We start from the raw sequence: 25,963 nt of genomic DNA, 5'->3' as shown, positions 1-25,963 counted from the left end.
TAAACATCTGTGTTTCCTAATGGTTTTAGCTGATCCCTGTGCTAGGGTTTCTTAACCTTCAAAGGAGTTTTGACCCTAGGTTGAGAACCACTGTGTTCAGGCATCCTGATACATACATCAATGATCCTGTGAAGCCAGAAGGTCCTTCAGAAGGAAGTGTTTCACCACTCACAGCTGGTGGCTGCATTCAGGGACAATGTATTCTGAGGCTCCAGGACTGTTACTCTTCCATTAGGCTTTGTAATAATCTGCTTTGGCATTTTCTAATTTAAGTCTTGACAACTTAACTACCTCATGGTTAAAAACTAGGTGAGGGCATGAACAGACACCGCCTTAACTCCATGTTTCATTTGCTATCACTTTCTCAGGCTGGATGTGGTCTTTATAAAGTTTGTCTTACTGATGGAGACGGACTTTTGAGAATAGCATGGTGTCAGCTGATTCCATCACTGTGTGTACAGACCTAAAGGGTATAGCCGAGGCACACACTTTGGCTGCATCGGATACAAGCCTGTCCAGCTTGTCACTGGGCTGAATCCTACTGCGGCTTCTTATACGATGCCATCTGCATGTTTAAGACACTTATAAACTTCTTCAGCCCCATTATGTCCTTACAAGACCAGTGGTTAGCTACCTCAGGAGGTTGGTGAGGAGCAGCAGAACAAAGGCACGTGGCGCTGTCGCAATGGCGAGAGGCCCATGCTAGCTTGCTCCCAGTCCCTAAGGTTAGTTACACCCCTGATTGGCATTAATTCTGGGGCACTAGACATCCTGGGGCAGGGAAGGAAAGCCAGGAATTGTTAAGGAAGAGGCAATCTCGAGCTTAAGCTGAAAAGAAACACCACATCTCCAGAGTAAGCAGCTGTCACGCACTTGTTACTGTCTACCCTCACAGTTGTCACGCCTGGCTATATGCTTGCTGGCCAACACAAGGCCAACTGGTCTAACCCAACTATGTAGGGCAGGTTGGAATCAGGTGCTGGTCAAGTTTTACAATATAGTATGCATGGTATCAACTCTGCCCTCCTCAAGCCGCCAGGAAGCCTGGACTGTACAGATTTTACAGGCTTCCTGGCTTGTACGGTATAATGTCTTACCTCACTGTCAAACACTCACTTACACTCTCTGTGGTCTTATTTATTTTTTTGTTTTTTCTTTACTCGCAGCCATTTTCCCCGTGAGAGTTCAGAAGCACTCCCACTGGCTTGAGGCAGCTATAGCTCCCTGCCTTGTGCACATGGACTCAAGGTGGCTGTTACCATGTTCCTATCCTGCACCTTCTGGTGCAGAGGTTCTGCCAGCATCCTGCCCTGTGCCTTTGCTCTGCCTCAGCTGGGAGGCTGCTGAGAGACATCATGGAGGACTAGCAGCAGCCTTACTTGTGTCCTTGGAGTTCGATGGCCGTGCCTTTTCTCCCACCGATGTCCCACATGATGACAGAGTGATCGGAACTGCCTGAGAATAGCACGCGCTGCACCGGGTCCCAGCAGAGTGCTGTCACCCCTCCTAAGAGAACAGACACAGCCAGGTGTTAGCCACGGAACAACAGCCTTGCCACAAAATGGGAACGTGAAGGTATCAGGACCCACAGTCCCTGAACAAAAGCATTTGTTAAATGAGTGGGTGAGAAAGCCCCAGAAAAGGAAAACTACTCCCCCAAATAAAAAGCCAAATCTTTAAGCATCTACATGCATTGTAATGTGTCATAAAATCAGTAATCTACCCAGCAGAGGACAACTCACGGGTGCAATCCTAAGAAGGGAAAGACCACATTATTTGAAAGTCTTAACTGTTTTCTTAACTAGTACCTGCTCTTAGCCTGGCAATAACAAATGGGAAGAAAATGAGAACTCAAATGCAATTAGATCTCTTCCTTTCTTGACATATAGTAACTACATATTCACAGGGTACAGTGTGATGTTTTAACTTATGTACACATCATGTAAGGAGCAAACCAAAGGAGTAGTTACTATATTCATCTCATCAAACATTCATCAGTGATAGTATTCTCAAAACCCTTCCCGCTATTTTGGGGATATACAATACCGTCCTGTTAATAACAGTTACCCTATGTGCAACACAACACCAGAATTTACTCTTCTTAACCACAACTTAGCCACCGACCAACTGGGGACCACTGCTCTATTCATTGCTTCTATGAGGCCAACTTCTTAAAACTCCATGTGAGATCATGTGGTATTTCTTCCTGTGTCTGGCTTATTTCACTTAACATAATGTCATCTAGCTCATCCAATGTGGTTGGCAAATTTCATCCATTTATACACGGCATGATAGCTCCATCACGTGTGTACATTAACATTTCCTCTATGCATTCATCACACATTAGGTTGTCTGTTCTCATTTCTCATTTATACACGGCATGATAGCTCCATCGCGTGTGTACATTAACATTTCCTCTATGCGTTCATCACACATTAGGTTGTCTGTTCTCATTTCTCATTTATACACGGCATGATAGCTCCATCACGTGTGTACATTAACATTTCCTCTATGCATTCATCACACATTAGGTTGTCTGTTCTCATTTCTTAGTGATATGAGGTGTGAGAAATTCTACAACAAAAGGGGCAGCTATGTTTGGTATATAGGCTCCATTTTATTTAAATATAACCCTGGTAGCCTAGTAAATTTTCTGTTTTGTTCATTTGTTTTGAGACAGGGTGTTACTATGTAGCCTATCCTGGCCTCAATCTATTGGTGATTCTCCTTCCTCTGTCTAGGTTATAGGCATGTGCCATCGTGCCTAGAAGTAAACTTTAATTTTCTGAAGACCCTCCCTAATGCCTTCTATAAAGGCTGAAACAATCTACAATTCTCCTACCAGTGTGCAATGCCCTTCCCTACAGCTACCCTGCTCGCTTCTATTTATGAATACCATTTGTCTTAGCTAACGCTTCTGTTGTTGTGATACACCAACATGACCATGACCTAAAGCAACATGGGAAGGGGCGGGCTCTACCATCTTCCACGTCCAGCTAAATGGTCCATCATTGAGGGAAGTCAGGACAGGACTCAAAACTTGGCAGGGATCTGGAAGCAGAAACTGAAGCAGAAATCATGGAGGAGGGCTTGCTCACTGACCTGCACCTCATGGCTTGCTCAGTAAGTCTGCTTTCTTGTAGCATAAAAAGTCTCCAGCCGAGGGGCGGCATTGCACACAATGAGCAGGACCCTCCCACATTAATAACCAATCAAGAAAATGAACCACAGGTCAATCTGGTGTGGGCATTTTCTCAATTGAGACTTTTTCAAAACAACTCTGGCTTGTGTGAGGCTGACATAAACACTAGGCCAGCACACCATTCTACCAGCAGGAAGATGACATTGGTTAATTGCATGTCTTTATTAGAGAATACTGTGATGTGTTTTTATATTTGAGTATTAGGTATAATTAGGGACAACATCAGAGGTAGAAATTTGGGACTCCAAGTTTCCAAATGCTTTATAAATCAATTATATTCTAAGTGCTAGTATCCTTGTCCTATGTAGCTCTAACTGTCTACTTGACACAGCCTAGAACAGTGGTTCTCAACCTGTGAATCATGACCCTTTTGGGGTCAAATGACCCTTTCATAGGGGTAGCATATCAGATATCCTGTGTATCAGATTATTTATATTATAATTCATAACAGTAGCAAGATTAGAGTTATTAAGTAGCAACAAAAAATAATTTTATGGTTGGGGGTCACCACAGCATGAGGAACTATATTAAAGGGTCACAGCATTAGGAAGTTAAGAAACACTGGTCTAGAGTCATCTGAGAGGAGAGACACCTCAAGTGAAGGTTGCTTATATTGAACTGGTGTGTGGGCATGTCAGTTGGGGAGTCTCTGGCTTGTTGAAGCAGGGGACCTAGTCCATGGTAGGTGACACTATCTCAGGACGACCTGACTAGAGATAGTGGCTGACCATGAGCCAGTAAGCAAGCCAGCAAGCAGCAAGCAAGCAGCCCTGCTCCACAGTTTCTGCTTCAGACTTATGCTTGGGTTCCTGCCCCGACTTCCTTCAATGATGGACTGTGACCTGAAGTCTAACCTAAATAAACACTTTCCTCTCATAAGTGAGTGTTTTAGCAACACAGAGGAAACTAGCCACTCCTCATGTATGAAGAGGGGATGATGGAACCACTGTGATTCCTACTTAAGACCTATTGCATGAGAATCGACTGGATCAATTACATAGGATTACTCGGTAGGTGCTCTAGTGTGGCTACCTAATAGTATGACAGTTTCTTCTCCAGCAATCTCCTTATAAATCAAATTCCTCAGATACTGACACAGAAATAAATTTTCTATATAAAATGAACACATAGCCAACAAATACCTAGGAATGTCAGAAACACTCATTTTTCAATAATATTACTAAAAAATACTTGGAGAAGATTAAATAGCTTCATGTTTTTTGGAAGCTGACATTTTAAAAGTGGCCATCTTGCTTTAATAAGGTCTTGTGCTTTGGAGGCATCTAGGAAAGTTTGCTAACTGTCCCAAAAGACTCTTAAGATCACAGAAAGTCCCTTTGCACTCATTGCTGTGGGTTTGCTAACCAGCCTCTCCCTCCCTGCACTGCATTCTGCTCGCAAAAGGTCCTGTTCACAATTAACCTCAGTTCCCCTAGCAACGTGTGGTCAACCACATCCTCACCCTTACCCACTCCATCTTCCCCCAACAGCAGCCAGGCACAGCGCCAGGGCAGGACGCAGGGCAAATGAATGAAAGTACAAAACATTTTTCTCTAGCCCACACCAAGCCTCACCTAAATCCCAGGTCCTTCCCATCAACGCTCTCATGACTCACAGACTATCTTCCACTAGAGTGGCTATTACTTCATAGACCAGAGGCTCCGAGAGGCCAGAGCCTGGGCTTGTCCATGGTGTCCTCAGTATAAACAACCCTGCCTGGATTGCACAGATCTTCAGAACACATCGGCAGATGAGCCAGCAGCTGAACAACAGGGAGTGGAAATGAACACCCCTGGCTGTCTTCCCAGCAGATGAGGCAGGGCCGAGACACCTTCCCTTGAGGAAGCAGTGTTGCTGACGTGACGCCTTCACCCAGTTGACCCTTTCAGTATCAGATGTCAGGGAATATGAAGAGGCCTCTTCACTAGTGAAGCTACTACACTCAGGAAAACAAGGCAGTGACAGATTTTTATTTCCTATAAAACGTGAAGATGAACAGCTCAGATTCTTAAACTACAACAGATTTAGACCACTGTGGGCACTGTGAGAAAGAATGGCTTGAAAAGATTCATCAACAGAGACTCAGTGGATGATGGATTCTTCATGAAGCTAGGTAACTACAGAAACACTTCCCTGAACTATTGTATGCTTAACAGTAGAGGAAACTAGCAGGGATGCAGTCAGGGGCAGTGCAAAACAAATACAAAACACCGCAGGGATTAAAATGGTAAAATCTGTGTTACACAGATTTTTTTTAAAAAGATTTATTTTTATTTGTATGAGTACACTGTAGCTATCTTCAGACACACCAGAAGAGGGAATCAGATCCCCTTACTGATGGTTGTGAGCCACCATGTGGTTGCTTGGAATTGAACTCAGGACCTCTAGAAGAACAGTCAGTGATCTTAACCACTGAGCCATATATTATTTATGAATATAATTGTTACTGGTGGAGTAATATCCTATACCATGCATGCATGTTGCATTATTTTTTACTTATTGGATTTACCTCAATGCTATCTGAATATTTAAATTTGTTTATATTAAACTGAATATTATAAATTTGTTAAAATAAGCATTTTAATAGCTATTCATATTTTTCATTTTTTTCATCTTTCACAATGTATGTGTGAGTATGTGCTTGTACCTTCATGCGGGTGTCTGTGGAGGCCACAAGGCGGTGCCAGATTCCTGAAGATGAAGTTACAGGTGTCATAGGCCTCTTACTGTGAGTGCTGAGATCCCAGCTCTAGTCGTCTCCGAGAGCAGCAGGCTTAGCTGCTGTGTAGACATTTCTCTGGCCTTTCTTTACTATTATCATTATTATTTTTAACAACAAGACTCATGCTGGCCTCCAGCTCTGGCTAAGTAACTCGCCTGCCATAGCCTCCTGGGCAGCTATGTAATGCCACCCCTTGCTCCACATTTTTATTGTTATAGACAAGAATGGCAAATGTAGAACTGGGCTAGAGGCTAAATGGTTTTGGAAATCTAATACCTGTTACCAAAATGCTTGTTTTGGTAATATTTTTGAGACATATACAAAAGCCTTGCAAAACTGAACTCAAGAGTTAGAAGCTGCTAGGTCTGCCTTTGCCGAAGTGTGACAGGTAACTTCCTCACAGTAAGTTGGGCAGGCTAATAATTAGCTAACAGAGGGTCTGAGCCAGTACTCAGACCACAGTGCTTCTTAAATTAAAAAAAAAAAAAAATCATCAAAGTCACTATATTACACTCCAGGCTGAATTGAGGAGAACTTGTGAACTCCCCTTCTAGGCCCCCTCTCTTCCTGTTTAAATTTATTAAATGTATGTGTGGGTGTTTTGTCTGCATATACACCATGTGCATGCCTGATGCCTGTAAAGCCCAGAAGAGGGCACTGGATCCCCTGGAAGTAGAGTTACAGATGGCTAGGGATTGAATCTGGGTCCTCTGGAAGAGCAGTCAGTGCTCTTAACTGCTGAGCCATCTCCAGTGGTTAAGACCAGATCTACCTCCACTCTTTTAAGTGCCATTAACTCCACTGCCCCACAAGCTTCTCTCCGACTGCACTAAAGAGGCTCCCTTACTGCTTGCAAGCGGCCCATGGGTGCTATCAGGGCTTCACAGCACTTCCGCCCACATAATCTTGATGAATTATCTGCAACTGTTTGTCTGATGGGATTCCAGGTTGATCTGAAGGGGAGTAAAGGTAAGGATTACACTTCTTTTACTGACCTCTGCACGCTGATGCTGGTCAGCTCAGGTCAATCTACACCAGAGTTAGACCTCACAGAAAGATGGGTGCAAGTGCCCATTTAGCTAAAGCTAAAGTTCTCAATGTAATGGTTTGAAGACGCACATTCGCATAGGAATTTCTTGGCTTGCTCAGTTGCTTTTATTGTAGTCAACACTATTCCTTTGGATTCTCCTTAACAGTGAGTAAATAGGACTGAACCTGTGACCAGAAGGCTTTGATGAATTACATTCAAACCCTCCTGCTTCTCATTTGTTCATGTTCATCAGAACACTTCTTGGATTGGGCGTGGTGGTTCACACTAGTAATTCCAGCACACTTGGAAGGTGGAGGCAAGAGCATTACTATGAATTTGAGACTAGCCTGAGCTGTACAGTAAGACCTTACCTTACAAAACTAAATTACACAAATAAAGAAGATGTTGCTGATGGTCAAACTTACAGTAGTCAAAATAGGTTTTACTGATTTGTTCAGCTCAAATTGAGAGCTTTTTAGTAGACGTGTGTATCAAGAAACTACTTCAGAAAAGAATCCTGCTGGGCGTGGTGGCGCATGCCTTTAATCCCAGCACTTGGGAGGCAGAGGCAGGCGGATTTCTGAGTTCGAGGCCAGCCTGGTCTACAGAGTGAGTTCCAGGACAGCCAGGGCTACACAGAGAAACCCTGTCTAGAAAAAAACAAAACAAAACAAAAAGAAAGAAAGAAAAAAGAAAAGAATCCTGATACTTAACTTTTAGCTCCAGGAAAAACAAAATAATACCAGCAGAGGGAGCTAAGAACACAAAATTCCTTCCCCGGAATCCACTGATAGAGCTGTAGTGGTGGGCTGATCTTGCCCCAGTCCACATTCCCAGTTGACTTTCTACCCCAGTAGAGAACACACGGGGCCAATGGCCAGCGCTCTTCATCAGTCAGAACAACAGATCCAAGGCCAGGGCTCCCCATGAAGGAGAACAATGGGAACAATGCCCAGGGCTGTCCTGAAAGAAAACCATGGAGCAAATGGCCATGGCTCCCCATGAAGGAGAATGCTGGAGTGAATGACTATGGCCCCATCTACAGACACTGAGGACTTCCTGAGACACGGATGGAAGAGACACCTCCTTACCCTAATGAATCTTACTTTGGTCTCTGTTTGATCGTTATTTAAAAGCCTCTACTAGGATTGGTATCTGGCCAAATCTGGGACTGCACAGGCACAGAAGAGGAGGCCCCTACACAGGAAGAGCTTAACCCTGTAAACTGAGCCTTCAAGGTAGCTGTGCTGTGCCAACTGGTGCAGCTCCCTTCTGCAAGACACACCCCGACTGCTACATTTGCTCTCATGTGAGATAACAACCTTCCTGAGCCATGCTATCTGCCTCAAAGATACTTATAAAGATGAGATGAGACTGCTTCAAACTCCGAGAAAGATGGAGATCCAATACCCAAGTAGCACATATGAGCAAGCATGCATAAAACAGGACTCTCGGCCATATCTAGCCAAAACCATGGTGGTTAGAAACAACCGCTCACCCTGTGGACTCTGCAATAAGAACAAAGAACTCAGGGGACCCAAGTGGCTTCTACAGAGTCAAGAGGCCACTTCTGCCTAAATCAAATCTGGTTAGTTACCAGGCACATCCTTCCTGCAAACCCCCGCTCCAGGCCTCACTGACACTAGGCAAATACCCTACCCACTGCGGTACACTCATAGTCCCCACTGTGATGATTCTTCAACATCCGACATTTTATCTGCAATCTACCTACTCCCCTCCCCTACGTGAAAAGCCCATTTTAAGACATGGTTTCTGGAGCTGGGGAGATGGTACAGCTAAGAGTGTAAGCTGCTTTTAAAGACCAGGATGTTGCAACTCCAGCTCCAGGGGATTGGAGGACTCTGTTTCTTGGCTTTAAACTCGTTGTTTTTTCAAGGACAGCAAAGTAAGTCCAGGAAAAGCCTTAGGATCTAAAGTGACTGTGGCTTTCTTACTGGCTACCTTGCCACAACTGGGTCCAGTCTTCCTTCAGACAGACAGGTGCGTCCTCAGAGGGGTGAGCAGCAGTGCCAGCACTCAGCAAAGGCTCTGCCAATGTTCTTCTGGGCACCCTCTCACTCCTTCCCTAAGAATCCAACTCTCACTCATTTCCAAGGATTTCCGGTCAAGCACCAGCTCCCTGGATGGAGCCCTGGTGCTCCTTCCCATCCTCTGTCAGCAGCAGCATTGCAGCTCAGCCTGTCTCTCTCCCTCAGGACTGCGAGGGATTTGAGGACAACGATGCTTCTCTTTCTGACCAAGAGCATTCATTGAGATCAACTCCACGGAGCAAAGAGTCAAGAGAAGGGGAACTGAGGCAGACTTAGGAATTCTGAGGACAGCCAGAGGCAGAAGGCAAGCATAGAGGCAGAGTGTGCTATCCAACGACATGAATGAAGGCAGCAACGGCAGAGACGAGCGGCCACCATGGAAGATGCTGTCAAACTTTAGGCACGACAAAGTTTAAACACATCCCAGGAGACCACGGGTCACCTCAGGGAAAGCACCTCAAATGAGGTAACAGATACAAACCAGGGGTAAAGGGCTGGAGGGCAAATGGGAGCTGACACCTCTGGAGGAGCCGGGGGCCTGGCATTCTTGTAAGAACTCGCTGCTACCGTGGGTATGCAACAGTCCTTTTGCAATGGAAAGCACTAGATGATCCCACTTACTTGGTCACACTCACAGAAAGAACCAAGGGTCCTGGAGGAGGGACTACCATCAAAGGGTAGAGGGCTGCAGCCTCACAAGATGAAGCGTTTTGGGACGGATGCTGGTGATAGTGACACAATAATAGCAATGTATTTCACACCACCAAACTATTTAAAAATGGTTAAAATAGTACATTTTATGCTTTACAAATCGTGTAATTTAAGAATATATTACAAGAGTTATGGGAATTGCTACAGGAGGCTACAGAGGGGACAGAGAGGGCTTGAAACATAAGTGTAATAATAAACGGAGAGATGCTAGTGCCCAAAGGAAGTCTATGTTGATGTGAGGATCCTGAGAATTAGCCTGGGCCCACAGGAAGGCTGGCTCCCATAAAGAAGTAAGAAGAGACAAAAGAAAGGTTTGTTTCGGTATGTAGCAGAGTACAGAACAGGCAGTGGCTGGGATGGATGAGAAGAGGGTGTTAGGAGAAAGGCATCTGGCATGTACTGAGCACAGGCAGAGGGAGAGTAGGCAGCTCTGTGCACACGGCTGGGAAATCTCGCCCTGCAATGGTACTGATGGTCTAAATCTCAAGAGTGAGTGGCAGATGGGGCTTCTGCTTGCACAAGCAAAGAAAGAGGGTAGTCAGTCCCAATCTTAGTACTCCAAGATCACCAAGACGGAAGAATGCTACCAACTGAGCACATAAGCACACCAGGGAGCATGCGGCTAAGGAAGGAGGTACCGGGGCCTTGAAACGCAGGTCAGATTCTGGGATCTGGTTACAGGCAGCTGTGTGTGCTCTGCAGGAATGGCAAGCACTCAAAAGTGCTGAGCCATCTCTCTAGTCCCCTCATTGCCCCACCCCTGGAAATCTATTATAACTAAATGGACACTAATTTAGTTAAAAATACTTTCCCATCTACTTATATTTTCTATGGCATGTAAATGGATTATTATCGCTACACTAAATCATGAGTTGTATTTTCCAAAAATTAAAAAAAAAAAAACCTCAAAACAAAACCACACCAAAGCCACCAAAACGTAGTAACAATCAGGCAGTTATGTGTTTTCCCAAATCAACATCTTCTGGAGCCAATGCCACCCCAAATGGTGCCAGTAAAATATTAACTACTGCCATCAATTCAAGTCTTTCCAGGGCTGTGAATCATTAGTGTGTATCCTGCAGGGGTGATCCTGAGCACTCTAGTGATGTAAAGGCGATACAAAGGAGACCCTGGGTTGGAACCTAAAGGCCCTTTATGTAGTTGGGCTTCCCTCCCCCTCTGTCTGGGACGGGCGACTCTTTCGTGCACACTGACTTCTCCAAGAGTGACCGGGACAAGTGTCCTATCAGTCTTCTGGCTTTTGTGCCTTTGGGACATGGTCTCAAGTACTTCATCACCACATCAGTCCTCCACAGCAACATGAAAACTAACTCTTAGCATTCTGAAGATAGAGTGGTTCCTCTTCTCTCTGAATCACGGAGGAAAACGTTTGGTTTTACTGAACCATTTTACAGCCAGCTAAGTGCTTCAGATTCATCTGTAGTTATTCTCTGCCACCTTCAAACATTTGGATGTTCAAAGTACTTTCCCATCCATCTACTTATACTTTTGTGTGATGGAGCCTTGCCTGTGTGACCTTACCTGTGTGCCCTCTGAAGGATGTGAGCAGTGTGCAGTTTTCTTGTTCCAGTTTGAGGATGGTTACTTGGCCTGAGTGATCACCAATAAACACACGACGGGTCTCAACATCAAATCTATCATGTAATCATTAAGGATTGCAAAGTGGGGATTTACGAGAGTTTAAAAATATATATATATATATATATATATATATATATATATATATATATATATATATATATATTAGTTTAACCAGGCATATGCAGTACCACCCTAGCAAAACTTGGAGATATGTCCTGGAAGACATGAAGGATATACATATTGCTACACATTCAGACTCAATGTGACTAAGCTGTCACTTATCAGATTAACTTATAACATGACCACAACAAAAATATCAACGTGTTATTTGGAGCTAGGTATGTTCTTTCCAACCAGGAGCAGGAAGATGAACAAAATATGTGACGCCAGTGGAAGTTCAGGGGTCAATTTAGAATGAGACTATCTAGAAAGCAAGGCCAGAGGCTTCCAGAAACACTGGGAACTGTTCCAAAGGAGGAATCAGAACACACAGCACTGTCTACACAGACGCAGCGGGTCTACACCCAACTTCAAACAGATCTTCACAAAGCAACCTGAACCTGGCATGCAGGCACTATACGCTGAGAATAGAAGATTTAGCACTATGAAGGATTATTAATTTCCAGAGCTAACTATATCTTTGTGATTATAAACAAATATTTCTTCATTTTAGAGGTTCATAATGAACTGTGTTTAGATAAAATGACATTAAGGTCTAGAATTTGCTCAGAAATATTGTAGCAAAAAGGAACAGAAGGTATCAACAGCGGATGTGATCACAGACAAGTATCCATCAAAATGTTTTCTCATGGTGGCACAGGCCTTTAATCCTAGCACTCAAGCAGAGGCAGAGAGGCAGAGAGGCAGAGAGGCAGAGAGGCAGAGAGGCAGAGAGGCAGAGAGGCAGAGAGGCAGAGAGGCAGAGAGGCAGAGAGGCAGAGAGGCAGAGAGGCAGAGAGGCAGAGAGGCAGAGAGGCAGAGAGGCAGAGAGAGAGGGAGAGAGGGAGAGGGAGACAGGCAGAGGCAGAGAGGCAGAGGGATCTCTGAGTTTGAGGCCAGCCTGAGGTCAAGTTCCAGACAACAACATAGAGAGACCTTGTCTCAAAAAACAAAAAACAAAACAAAAACAAAACCACAAACAAACCATGGTCCCAACAGAGACTCAGAGGAGTTGAAGCAAAATGACAGTACAACTGGATGCTGGAGTGCTTGACAATATCATTAAATGTGACATAAAGAAACTAAGATAAACTCAGTGGCTTTTTTAGAACTCTTGACCTGACTGGGAATAAACCCAAGAAATAATACTAACAGGAAGACATCTCAATGAACAGAGTGCCATTTTAGAGATACCTCTAACAACTCTTGAAGAAAATGCTAAAAAATGAGGAGTCTTAAATTATTCTGAGAAAGCATAAAAAAGATGGTCAAAACATGGTCAAATAATAAGATACTGACAGAGTAAGGTGGGTAAGATAATTCCTTAACTAAAGACTAGCAAGTAAAATACAAAGAAAATATTCCCATTTCCTGTGACCTGCACAGACATTTAGGGAAGAGCTTGCTCTGGACTGTGCAGATGTGCAGAGAACCAGCTAGGAAATCTTAGTCATAAACTTCTAGCATCCTGTTCTCCCAGGACCTGGAACAAACCCCCTGGGCTTTCTGGGCTCCTAAGCCTTTGCTGCTACATCTGGATCTGAGCACACCATTGCTAATTCAGATGGAGTACATGCAGAAGCTCGCTGAGTTCTGAGAGACAGTTCAGCTTAGATATTTTCTCCCTTCTCCCTCCTTTTTTACTACTGTTATAATTGGCTATTTCTTGGAAACTGAGAGGTCACCTGGCCAGTCTCTTTGTCTCCATGGTTTCCTGGCTTGAGTTGTTGGTTATTGTCACTACTGTTTTCTACTGAGAGGCCTGGAAGAAGAGAACATATGAATGTGCTCTGAACAGTGAATCTTGTTAACTCTGTTAAATGACAGGTGGAGATGGGACAGTATTGTGTCATCTGTGGAGGCCTCCCTGTACAGCAGCTGTCCTCTGCAAGACAAAGAGTAGGGCTTTCACTCTGCATTTATGCTGCTTCATCAGATCTCCCTTTCCTTAACAAACAAACAAACAAACAAACAAACAAACAAGCAGAAAACTGTTAAAGAGTGGTAAGTGGCAGGAGGAAGGGAAGGAAACAGGTAGAGGTGGGACGGTAATAGTGTAGGGGTTTGCCTAATAATCTGTCATCTGACAGCCAAGTTCCAGGGAGTGTGTGTGTGTGTGTGGGGGGTGGACCCCTAGCTTTGGAAGAATCTCATGGTTCTTCACTCAGACCACACCCTACCCCACCACCACCCCTTAGCAAAAGCATAGGACTGCCATGCCACCAATGTTTAGCAGTGCAAAGATACTGAGGAGTAAGAATTGGCACTGTAGTTTGAAAACTGGAGTTATTAAAGGCAAATTTGGTGCACTTTCTGGAAGGTGGTGTGTGAACACACAAACTACACACACCTACACACACACACACACACACACACTCACACACATTCACACATGGGCTTCAAGTAACCAGAAACATGATTCTACTTAGTAAAATGTCATAAAATGAAAGTGAACCTTAAACAAAGGTTAGTATGATCAAGGTGAGTTTAGTTTGAAAAGCCATCTGTGTCTTTGCTCACACTGGCTGGTTTGGCTAGGCAAGACACAAGATAAAAGGAAGACACACCAGTACAGTGCCAGTGATGCCAGCCTCTGTAAGCCATAGGATGCTATTGGTTCTGGTACGGAGGAGCAAAGGGAGAAAAGCAGAAGCCCAAGGGGGGAGGCCTGGGGAACAGCAGTGCTGTTCTTACTAGCAGCGTGCCCTGCCTAGGCTTCAGCCGGCTCCTCTGAAGCACTAGGAAGGGTCTTCTGTGTTCATGTGGTGCTGCCCTGTCAAGGATAAGCCCCCTCTCCCTGTCAACTCTGTCTCTCCTCGCGCTAACTCTCCATCTTTACAACCTCCCACTGTGGCAATCTTGATCCCTCCCTCTTGCCCTTCCAGTGAGAAAACAGCAGCAGCATTGCCTCTGTGTACCCATAAACAAACCCACTGCCACTCAGGTGTTAAGGGAATTGCAGCACACTGTCATTTTGTTGGCAACTGACTGGATACTTTAGAAATAGAGATAAACCAAAAGTAGGCCCCACTGTTCCTACTTCTGTGGACAGTGTCAGCTTCTATGTTCTCTCTATCAGAAATGGGAGGATTCCATTTTTCTACACAAGAGAACTTTCTTCCTTGCTGTGGGAGGAACATGTCCCACAGCAACTGATTCTCAGCTTCTCAGAGCCCTGCCAGTAAGAGGTGAGCTTCTCTGTGTTAGGCCACTCACCCGACGTACACAGACTGACAACTTGGGAGACAAGAATATATACGATGGATTCTGAGGAAGTCTCACGGAACAAAACCTGCAGAATTCCATTTAGAGACAGCTAGCTCACTGTGCCTTGGCGTGGCAGCCTGTCAAGAAATGTTTAAAATTTAATTTATTATTATTAGTGTATGCCAGTGTGGAGCACGTGGACGTAAAAGGACAACTTCCAACAGTCAGTTGTCTTCTTCCACCATGAGCTCTGGGGGCTGAACTCAGGTTCCAAGCGTGTGCAGCAAGCTCTCTTTCCTGCTAACTCATCCCACTGGCCACCAAAGTATTTCTAAACACAAGGGAATCTCATGGACTACTCTCTAAGCACCAATGGGGTACTTATAACATTAGAAAGATGTCCTGCAAGGGGAATAACTCGCCTTTAAAAACTGAATGTCATACTTTGTTGATGGTTGTATGTCCATCTGCCAGTCATCCTGACAGCTAGGGCTCACACGTCGGGGCTGTGTCCTGTCTAGGTGTCAGAACTATGTCACAGCAGTCAGCAGGCCTGTTACCTTAATGATGTAGCCTTGCTCCACTCCCGTGCTGTGGAAACCCCCAATACCTCGAGCCTTAAGAAGTTCTCTGAGCATCTTTTTCACACAGGGAAGAAACAGTAAATAAAAAACCAGAAAACCTTTAAGTTGTGCATATCATAAATTATCATGAACCAAGGAGAAAGGACTTTGTCCAGCAAAGGATACTGCAGGCCTGAAGCCACAGCACTGGTGCGGTAACCTCCCAGGCGCTGCCCACTCTCAGAGCAGTGCCAGGCGAACTGCTTGTCCTGTCCTGTGCTCAGCACCCACTCCAGTTCCAGAACAAACAGGACCATCGTCACTCTGCTCTGATGTGCTGAAAAATTAAGAGATGAGAAAAATGACTGATAGAGAAAGTCTCCTGAGGAAAACACAAACTGCACAGCACTGTTACATCCTTCTCTTCCCTCCACCCCAGAAAACTGCAGTCTGGTGTTACAACCTTCTCTTCCCCCTACCCCAGAAAACTGCAGCCTGGTGTTACAACCTTCTCTTCCCCACATCCCAGGAAACTGCAGCCCAGTGTTACATCTTTCTCCCCCCGACCTGCCTCCAGAAAACTGCAGCCCAGTGTTACATCCTTTTCTTCCCCCCACCCCCCACCCCAGAAGAGGCTGAAAGACAAAGCCACTAGGGACAGGGAAACCCAGTAGCTCCCCATCAACAGTCAGTCAGGAAGAATGCCCTATGAATATTTGTTTGGTTTTGATTTGGTTTTGTCCTGCCCTCATGTCCTTCCTTGTGTGCACCCAAGAATTACTCTTCAGAAAGCTTCCTCCCCCAAAGCCTGGCCAAGCATGCTAGGGTTACTGAATTAGTGTGACTACAAGTCACATTAGGAATGACATTTACACTTGTGGTCAGCTTATGTCCACTCCCCCCAGAGGAAAAGTATATTGATCTCTTTTGATGAAATCTGATTTTTAAACTCATAAAAAAATTCTGACAGCTTCTTATTAGAAGCCAAATGCTTGGAGAATAAAAGGGATGGTGGTGGTTTGAGTGAGAACGGCCTCTTGATAACCATCCCATATATTTGAATGTTGGGTCCTCAGTTGGTGGAACTGTTTGGGAAGGATTCAGAGGTGTGGCCTTGTTGAGGAGGTGTGGCACTGGGATGGGCTTTGATGGTTCAAAAGACTCATGCCATTCCCAGTGTAGAATCTCTCTGTTTCAAGCTTGTGGATCAAGATGTCAGCTCTCAGCTGTTTCTGTCTCCATTTCTGCTTTGCCATCATGGACTTTCCCTTAGGAACTATAAGTCCAAATTTTATATATATATATATATATATATATATATATATATATATATACACACACACACACATATATATATATATATATATACATACACACACACACATATTTTTAAGTTGACTTGGTCATAGTATTTTACCACAACAATAGAAAAGTTACTGAGATTAAGAATGAAATGCCTGGGCTGGAGAGATGGCCCAGCGGTTAAGAGCACTGACTGCTCTTTCAGAGGTCCTGAGTTTAATTCCCAGCAACCACATGGTGGTTCACAACCATCTGTAATGGGATCTGATGCCCTCTTCTGGTGTGTCTGGAGACAGTAACAGTGTACTCACATACATAAACATAAATAAATAAATAAATAAATAATATGTTTTAAAAAGGAATGGCACGCCTATTATACAGAAGTATGTACCTATGAGAGAGAGACTCCCCATGGTTACTCATATACAAGTACAACACCACTAGAAGAACTTTTGCATTGCACAACTTCAGGGTGAGATGAGACTCCTCAGAGTCTCTAGCCATCTCTCTGCTGGTCACCGGGGCAGACTGAGGGGCAGTAAAGCTGAGTTGTTTGGCTAAGGTCTCATGGCTTCTCCATTACTTAATAAACTCAGGCAGGAAGAATTTTTCTTTCTTACTATGTGGTGCCAGGGTACAAATACAGGGGAATAGAATGACCAAGAAGGCCATTCTGAAGCCTGGCTAGGGGTTTGCTGGGGCAGGAGTAGACTCTTGAGGATGGTGAAGTATAGATCTTCCACCTCCATTACCAAGCAGCATTAGACAGTGTGGGTAGCTGTCTGCAGCCCCACTGCGGTAAAACCATCTGCCAATTGCAGAGTGCTAAACACATTCTCTTAGTCACCGCAGAGACAGAAAGTGGCATATCTGAATCCCGCCCTCCTGCCTCTCACACATGCAGACAGCAAAGCAAACCTTTGTTTCTATGGTGAAGTCAGTTCTCTTAGAGTGTGGCTGTCCGTGGGAAAATAAAACAAACTCTCAAAACTCAAAGAACACACACACACTCTAAGGAGACGACTCTTAACCACTCAGAAGGAAATTCTTTGAAGGCAGATTCTTATCACTGAGCTTCAGAAACTCATAAGGAAACCTGGGCTTACTGTCCGGTTTCCTGAATAGGAAGCGGGGAGAGGGGCATCCGAGTCTTAGCAGGAGAACACGATTCACATCACCATGCCACCAGAGCTGGGTCTGCAGGCAGTTCCTCGCTATGCCGGTGCCCTGCTTTTCTCTCTCCCGGATTCCTGAGCTGTGACCATGATTTCACCAAATGCCCTTCCTGTGTTGCTTTTCCCTGGGCTGTGTATTTATTTGTTGAGGTAAAGTCTCTCTGTGTAGTCCCGGCTATCCTGGAATTTTCTATGTAGATTAGGCTGGCCTAGAACTCGGAAAGATCCTTCTCCCTCCTGAGTGTTGGGATTAAAGGCGCCCATCACTGTGCCTGGCTGCCATTTAGTTTTTATTGTGAATCTAACACTACATTGCTAATATAAATCTCACCTGACCATAATGTATTTATTCTTTTGTATATATTGCTGGATGTGGTGAAATTTACTTTTGTGGATAATGACATCCAGTTTTCTCATATTGATTTTGTATAGCATTAGTATCAGGAAATACTGATTTCCTAACAATGGGCTGGGAAGTCTTTTATTTCTCAATTTCCAAAAGAATTCCTGTAGTTTCACATATTTTCTTCCTTTAAAGTTCTATAAAACCAGTAAACCATCTATGAATATATCTAGGAATCGCTTTTGGTCTTACTCAGGCTCCAGGCTGTACCTTTTGCTGCTAAGGGCATGGTCACACACAGGGAACCAGCTATTCCTGCCTCTCTATCTCCCCAGGGCAGCTGCCAAGTCAGCGTGCACGTTATAACAACCCTCTGGGATTTGGTTTTCTCTTTGCTCTGGCAAATGGGAAACTTTGTTTTTTTCTCATAAGCTTAACACTGGATTAAAGGAAACAACAAAAATGTACTATTTTACCATCAGCTCTAGGAGTCTGTGAAAAAAGCATCCACAAGTGTCTGGCTATTGGGTTTGTGTAATTATCTGACAGAAAGCATGTGGGCTATGCTTGAAAACCTGCCCTGTAAATGCATGTCAACAACAGATCCCGGTAATGGGCTTCTCAGATATGCACCTGGCAGGACCATCAGTACCTTTAACAAAGGTGCAAGAAAGAAAATACAAAGCCAAAGGGAGTTAATATATGTAATGACAACTAAAATTCTAATATATCTTTATCAGTTGAGCAGATAGGCCAGTTAAAATGAAAAAAGTAACAGACTGGCAAGTCCAAGATTTAGTATAAAAAGAAAAGTAGATGTTCCAAAACACAGGATGCAGCCTTAAAATATCCTGTGAGGATGCTGCAGTGGTACCTGCCCCACATGAGTCACAGTGTGAAACGGCTGCCAGAGCTCACCTGTATGTTATTACAGCAGTGCCAGGAGGGGAGAGAAGCAGGACCTACCCAGCAGATTACATGCATGCACTAGTCATCTACCGCTGGGTAACAAATTATCCCAAAGTTGATGTCTCAAAGCATCCTATTATCTCAGAGTTTCTTTGGGCCAAAAATGCTCCAGACATAAGGTTTTTCCTAGGAGAAAATTACCATGTGTGTGCGTGTGTGTGTGTATGTGTGGTGGTGGGGGTGGGGGTGTCATCTGAACGCTTAACAGAGGGTGAGCTGGTTTCTAATCAATCTCACATAGCTTTTGGCTGGGTTCAATTCTTCATGGGCTGCTGAGCAGGGAGTATTAGTCCCTCGCTGACTGCTGATGAGATGTTTCTTGGCTCATTAGCACACAGGCTTCTCCACAGGACCACTCACATCATCAGACATCACACTAGGGAGCAGGAAGGTGAGCGCCATGCATGCCCAGTCTCCGCTCATAATCTTGGAAGTGATCTCCATCACTTACCACGTTCTGAGTCTAGCTCACCCTTATGAGGGGAAAAAACTGATCACTAGGAACCATACAAAAAGTTACATGACACACCAGGTTGTATTTGAAAATGGTCCTAATGGTATAGTATGAGACCTCAAATCTGCGTAAGACAGTCAAACATGTTTTTAGAGAACAATAGCTTATTAAAAAAAAAAAAACAGTTGAAGCATAATATGCTTATGTTAGAGAAGTGAATAAAGATGAACAAAGGAGAAGGAAGAATAGGCCCTTCTGTAGCTATTTAAGAGGCTGGAAAAAGGTGAAACTCAAGTTTTTGTGGTTCCAACAAGCTAAGCAAAAACTTGAAGGGCACATTGTAAAATCTCTCACATAAGCCTCTTACAGGTAGACACTATATATTTCTGTTCATTATTACACTCCTGAGCTAATGGAACACTGTAGGTACTCAATAAATATTTGATTAGTGATGCATAGGAATAAAACCACAGGGAAATAGATTTAGCTCCAAATCTTAAAGAAAGCAATGCCTAGATCCTTCCACACCCATGCTAGCAGAATGCCTTTGGAGGTCATGGAGGAGATGCTGGGAGGCCACAAAGAATGAATGAGGCCAAGATATCTGGATACAATGACATTGGGGATGTAAGGACCCAATGCCCTGATTCCATGATACTGCTGGTCTGGATAAAGGTCCCCTCCAAACACTACTGACTAACAGAGTGAATTTGGCCAATGGCCATTGTTAAACACACCATAGAAACTGTGGCCCTCCACCCTCACCCCACCCCTACCCCCACATGTCCAAGCATTTTACCAAACATGAAATGAGGCTCGTCTGAACAACCTGAGGCTGACTCTACTTTTCCTGAGCCTGCTGTACCATTCCCAGAAAGCATGATGGACTTGGAGTCACCCTGCCCTAGTCTGGCTTGGTACTTGACCTCTGTAGAACCTGGATTCTTCTGGCCTCAATGACTTAGTTCACAAACCGGGATATTGCCAGGGACCTCCCAGGGTTTCTCTTGTTGTTCCCCCATGTAACGTAAGTGTTCTTGGTGAGGGTAGACATTATTAAGAGACAGTTTCAAAGCAGGTTGATGACTCTCCTGCAACACCTACCTTGATAGTTTTTCACAGGTGTCATCTTGTTATAATCTTCAGACAAAATAAACTCCTACAAGACAAGAGAAAAATGTTAAGCAAAAAAAGTTTTTTCTTGAGATTTTTATTTATGTGTATGGGTGGGTGGTTTTGCCTGCATGTATGTCTGTGTACCACATGCATGCAGTGCTCATGGAGGCCAGTAGAGGGAGTAAGGTCCTCTGGAACTAGAGTTGCAGATGGTTGGGCTTTATCTTGTGAGTTCTAGGAACTGAACCCTGGTCCTCTAGAAGAGCAGCCAGTGCTCTTAACCATGGTCATCATCCAGGCCCCAAGCAAAAGCAACGTTTTTAATGAACAATTCTGCTTTGGTAATCAGACCACATAACAGAATTACAGCTAACATTAGTGGTTTGTCAATCAACTTGGCATGTGTGTCCCTCCCCCAAGAGTAACCCAAACTCTGATCCGACAGAAGATCAGAAATTTTACCTCACAACTCTCTAGTTGGCTCTTCTTATATAAGAAGAATCATACTAGATGATGTTCTGAGTCTGGATTCTGGTCAATGCCAATCTTAACAATTCAAAATCTCACTGGCGCCACAGAGAACATTTGAAAGACTTTATCAGTGAGCTAATGGGCGGCCATTCTCTACTGAGAAATAAGGTTAGCTATCTGGAGTCTGCTGCTACTAACATCAGCAATTCTCTTTCCCTCACAATGAGCTCCCAGGGCTGCTCCTGCTCAATCCCTGTGTCTCTAGAACATGGAACAGAGAGTCTTCAACAAATGTCAGCGGTGTGAAGCCACCCCCTAAGCTGATGAGATGAGATCGACAACCAGTGTACTGAAGACACGAGTTTCTACAGCGTATCTGGGGCGTGGGGCACATCAAAGGGTCTCAGGTAAGCAACTGAGCAGTTGGCCGTGCCAAGGAGACACCAACCAGGGTTTTATAAGGCTTGGCAGCAGTTGAGTTCCTGAACCTTCTCAAATGCAAACACCCACATATCCTTAAAAGGTGAATTATAAAGCAGTGTTTATTCAGGCTGCCAACAGAACAATAAAGCTTTTCACAAGGCATCCAGAATTTTTCTCTGATGACTTTCTTACAAAGCAGGGCGGGAGGACAGACATGGGAATCCTTTTCTTGCTGTTAGATGCTTACTGAGTTCAGAGATTATGTAATGTTTTTAAGTAAAAACACTGTGTGCTTTTGTGACAGATGCCACAAAGGTAAACTAGGACGGCATGCCAGGGCAGACTATCTTCTCTGGTTCTGTGTTTCTGTCATAGTCCTGGTAAGACGCTTACCAACAAAGGAATTTTCTTTAAAATGTTTTCCTTGGGAAAAACATTTCTGAACTTGCCAGTTTAAACTTACATCATGAATCCTTCAAGGAGTAGCAGCGTTATCTCCTCATTTCTGAAGAGTCCAACACAAAATGTAACGGATAAAGTTGAAAATATACATACAGCTTCCCCCAGAGGAACTAACTGACAATGTCTGTGATACCTGACTCGGAAAGCCTCACACAAGCCCCGTCTCTCCAGAGCCTCCAAGGCAGACAGAGAAAAGCCGTCTGCTGTAGACACAACTGAGAAGTGGACAAATCTAGTTCATTCGTGGTATATGCTGACATGGTCACTGGTCTAAGCAAAAAGACCTTACTTCCTTTTGGGAAAAGGCCAGGCACAGGATAAAAAAATTTGATGCAGGTTTTCTTGTAGGATTTAAGACTTGCATACAAAATAAAAAAACTACCAGTTCATGTACTAATAAACTAATTTTCAAAAATATTTTCTTCTTTTGATGATAAAAATATACAGGCAGGGAAAATTTGGGGGAGATATTGTCATCTTTTATTGATGTATATATGTATTTTTTAATCGTGAAACCACATGCTATTCTCAGTATACCAATTATAAATATTTAAAGGTACCTTTGTGATAGCATTTCTTTGATATAAGTATAATTGAAATCATATCAATAATACTTTTTTTAAAGATTTCTTTATTTAATGTATATGAGTACACTGTCACTCTCTTCAGATACAGCAGAAGAGGGCATTGGATCCCATTACAGATGGTTGTGAGCCACCATGTGGTTGCTGGGAATTGAACTCAGGATCTCTGGAAGAGCAGTCAGTGCTCTTAACCACTAAGCCATCTCTCCAGCCCTATAATACTGTTATTATACAGTTTAATGAATATCTATAATAAAACAGACCGTGAAAATGACCATTTTATTTGTCTTCAAATTCACTATTCTATAAGAGCACATATACTCATATGGCTGGCACATATAGAAGACTGCTGTCTCAAACACAAAACTCTGCCATAACACCCCATCAAGGATAAGCCACTCAGTTGCTACATCCACATGACTCAATCCCATCAACAGGTGAGTTCCTCTTTTCACTGTTGCCAAACTAACGTGCAAGCAAATGGCATCTCATTGTGGTTTGATGTGCACTGCTGCTTATACACTGGAGTCTTTCCTTTTTTCATATATATTACTTGGTACTTTCATTTTTTTTCTATACATTTTAATTTAGATTTTGCTTTAAACTGGTGCTCCCCTCTCCCCACCCCAAAACAACTGTCTCTGAGGTAACCCCTTTAAATGAAAGCTAGCACTGGCAGTGAAGCCTCCATAGCACAGCAAAGGTCCAACAAGGGAAACAGAAGAAAGCTTGGCACAGCACCACCAAGTAGCCCTGAATCTCAGAGAAGCCAGTTCTCCAGCACACAGAAGTGGCTGGACAGACAGAAGTAAGGACGGACATAAGAACACAGGAGAGAAGGAAGGGGAGGGGAATTACCTGCACCGTTCTCCATCTCCCTCTGGATCTCACACTAGCTCCACAGTAGCTTCTCCTTCCCTCTGGGACATAGCCTAAACCTAGCCCCCACGTGCAGGCTGGTGAACTCACAGCGTAGTGTTTCTGTATGCGAGGAAGTGGCTGAGGAGCCCAGGACTGTTCTGGCTTAAGAGTGCGACAATGAACCCAGGGCATCTGGGAAACAGCAACATCTGAGGCAATGCATACAGTGTGTGGTCCGTGCCATTTTGTAGTCTACATCTGAGGCAATGCATATAGTGTGTGGTCCGTGCCATTTTGTAGTCTACATCTGAGGCAATGCATATAGTGTGTGGTCCGTGCCATTTTGTAGTCTACAATTTTACTACTGAAGTATAGAAAGGTTTTGAACCACTTAAAAAGTAAAACTGCCAATATTTCTTTGTCCAAATATTCTGCCTTTGTATTACATCTATCAGATCTTTTGTGGAACTGAAAATGTCACTGATGGTCTGAACCTTGGCCTCCAGCTCCCAAGCCCTGGGACTGCAGGCTTGCATCCGCCGTGTCTAGTAAATGAACTCAGGCCCCCGTGCATGTTAGATGCGAGCACTCTAGAAACTGGGCCATTTCCTCTGCCTCTGCACTAGAATTTACATTTACCTTTATAAAGTTTATGTTTATACAAAATGTTTCAATTGAAAAGTCTCCCATGAGAAATACACTCCCGTCTTTATATTTATCTTTAACTAGCCTGAGCAGCTCTGAACATCTGCAAATATTTCATTCTTCTTCCACTCTTTTCCTCTCTCTGAAAACCAAGCCTAGCAAAATCAGTCAATCAGATGGCAAAGCTACTTTCATTGAGCAAGACGGGTTTTTTTTTAAGTTGCTAACATGTCCTGTCATTTAAAAAGTACTAAAAGTCCATGCTTGCCTAGACACATGCCAATCACAACCCTCTTGAACTCATCGTGAGAACTTTTAACCACCTTTTATTTGCATTTGAAATGTATGTCAAATAGACACCATGGCTTTTGTTTGGTAATAGAGTTGCCTCAACTAATCCAACTTATTGAGTTTTCTAAACCTAAGGAAGATAGCGGTAGGCAGTCTAATGTGTTTTTTTTTTTACCAGAATAAAACATACCATTTTGTTTTCTAGTCATGCTTTGGACCCTACTCAGCACACGTTCTCAGTGTCACACGTTCGCAGTGCTGTCTTGAGTCATTCTGTCTTTATTCTAACCAGAATATTACACACTTCTTAGCACTGTCCCCCACCTCACGTCAGGATCAATGAACACATCCACAGAAGCCTGGTGATAAAGTCACAGCTCCTTATACATTAAGCTCTACTGCAGCAGGACGGCTCAGTATCTGTAGCCCCTGCCACACAAGCCTGAGAAGCATGGTATGATCCTCAGAACCCACGTAAAATAAAAAGGAGAAGCTCTATGCCACAAAACTGTCTTCTGTGTGCCCCTCCCCCAACACCCATCACACACGCTAATAAAACATCTTAAATTCACATTTTAAGTTTCTTGCTTTATTTGAACGTCTGCCAATAATTTCTCTTACTTCTTAAAATCTAACACTACTTCACAGATAAAAATAGAATCTAAAATTAGATCATTAGCTACCAACTGTTTGTCAAGCATGTGGTGCATCAAATATATATACTGACTGAATGCATGATAAGTCTACTTTTATCAAGTAAACAAAACTATAGTTGCATTCCCTATAAAAGCTTTCTTCCCAGAAAAATAAACAAAGCAATCACCATGGTCATACCCAAACTTATAAAGAATAAGGGAGAAATGATGGGATGTGCTTTGTTACCTAGCAAAAGGTCACAGAGAAGTTGCCAGGTTCGAAGCAGTATGTGCTACACAAAGTCACCCCTGAAGGAGGAATTTGATAAGCTGCTCTACTCCACGGACTTTCGACTTCTCCCCCACCTCTGACTCTGACTTGGAGTTTGGTTTCTTCCGTGGGATCCCACACTGCCCCTCCCTGTGTTTCTGCTTCTGGTCCCCATGTTCCTGTCTTATTTCATCTGGATCCTCTACTTTCTCTTCGAGATCTTCTGACCAATTTCCTCAACTTGGCAGTTTCCTTTACGTTTCTAGCTGAGCACCTGGGATTTTCCACTCTACCCTTCTTTCAGCCTAAGTCCTCTTCAGCTTTCTACCCCATTACTGCCTCCAGTCTCCAGTCTTGTGTTGTCTCTGTCGTTTCCTATGTCTGTTTTCTCCGGCATCACTCAGACGTTTACTCTCAAGTTCTTTTTACTTAATTTCACCAAGCTGTTTATGTCTTCTTTAAACCCCCTCAACTTTTTGCTAAGGTTTATGATGGTTCTTTTAAATTCTGTGTCCTAGTTCATCAGGGTAATTCTCCTTAGCAAGCATTTTTACAAAACTGGGTTTTGGAGGTGAAGTACACCTGGCTTGATCTATCATACTGTTTATATTTTTGCAGTGAGACCTGAGTATGTGGACTTCTTTTATTAGTTCTAGGTCTGATACAGACAGAGTAGATTGGGGCATAGGAGAGGATGTATGGGCAGGTTAGGCC

The 25,963-nt window shown here is 43.7% G+C and overlaps 1 protein-coding gene across 2 annotated transcripts in view; it reads right to left on the bottom strand.

Moving 5' to 3' along the window:
• The window catches only part of Wdfy2 (WD repeat and FYVE domain containing 2), a 134,528-nt gene that overhangs the window by 16,208 nt on the left and 92,357 nt on the right, over nucleotides 1-25,963 (bottom strand). For both annotated transcript variants that reach the window (XM_021181667.2, XM_021181668.3), the window contains exons 4-7: nucleotides 20,595-20,649; nucleotides 15,434-15,584; nucleotides 11,259-11,371; nucleotides 1,380-1,506 (exon numbers count right to left, since the gene is read on the bottom strand). In XM_021181667.2, the coding sequence (XP_021037326.1) occupies nucleotides 1,380-1,506; nucleotides 11,259-11,371; nucleotides 15,434-15,584; nucleotides 20,595-20,649 (446 nt within the window). The remainder of the gene's footprint in view (nucleotides 1-1,379; nucleotides 1,507-11,258; nucleotides 11,372-15,433; nucleotides 15,585-20,594; nucleotides 20,650-25,963) is intronic.

The sequence above is a fragment of the Mus caroli genome, unplaced genomic scaffold (genome assembly GCF_978045245.1).
Source record: "Mus caroli unplaced genomic scaffold, Mus_caroli_1 scaffold_12, whole genome shotgun sequence".
NCBI lineage: Eukaryota > Metazoa > Chordata > Mammalia > Rodentia > Muridae > Mus > Mus caroli.
The sequence above is the reverse complement of the archived record's forward strand: the minus strand, read 5'-3'. Positions and strand labels throughout refer to the sequence as shown.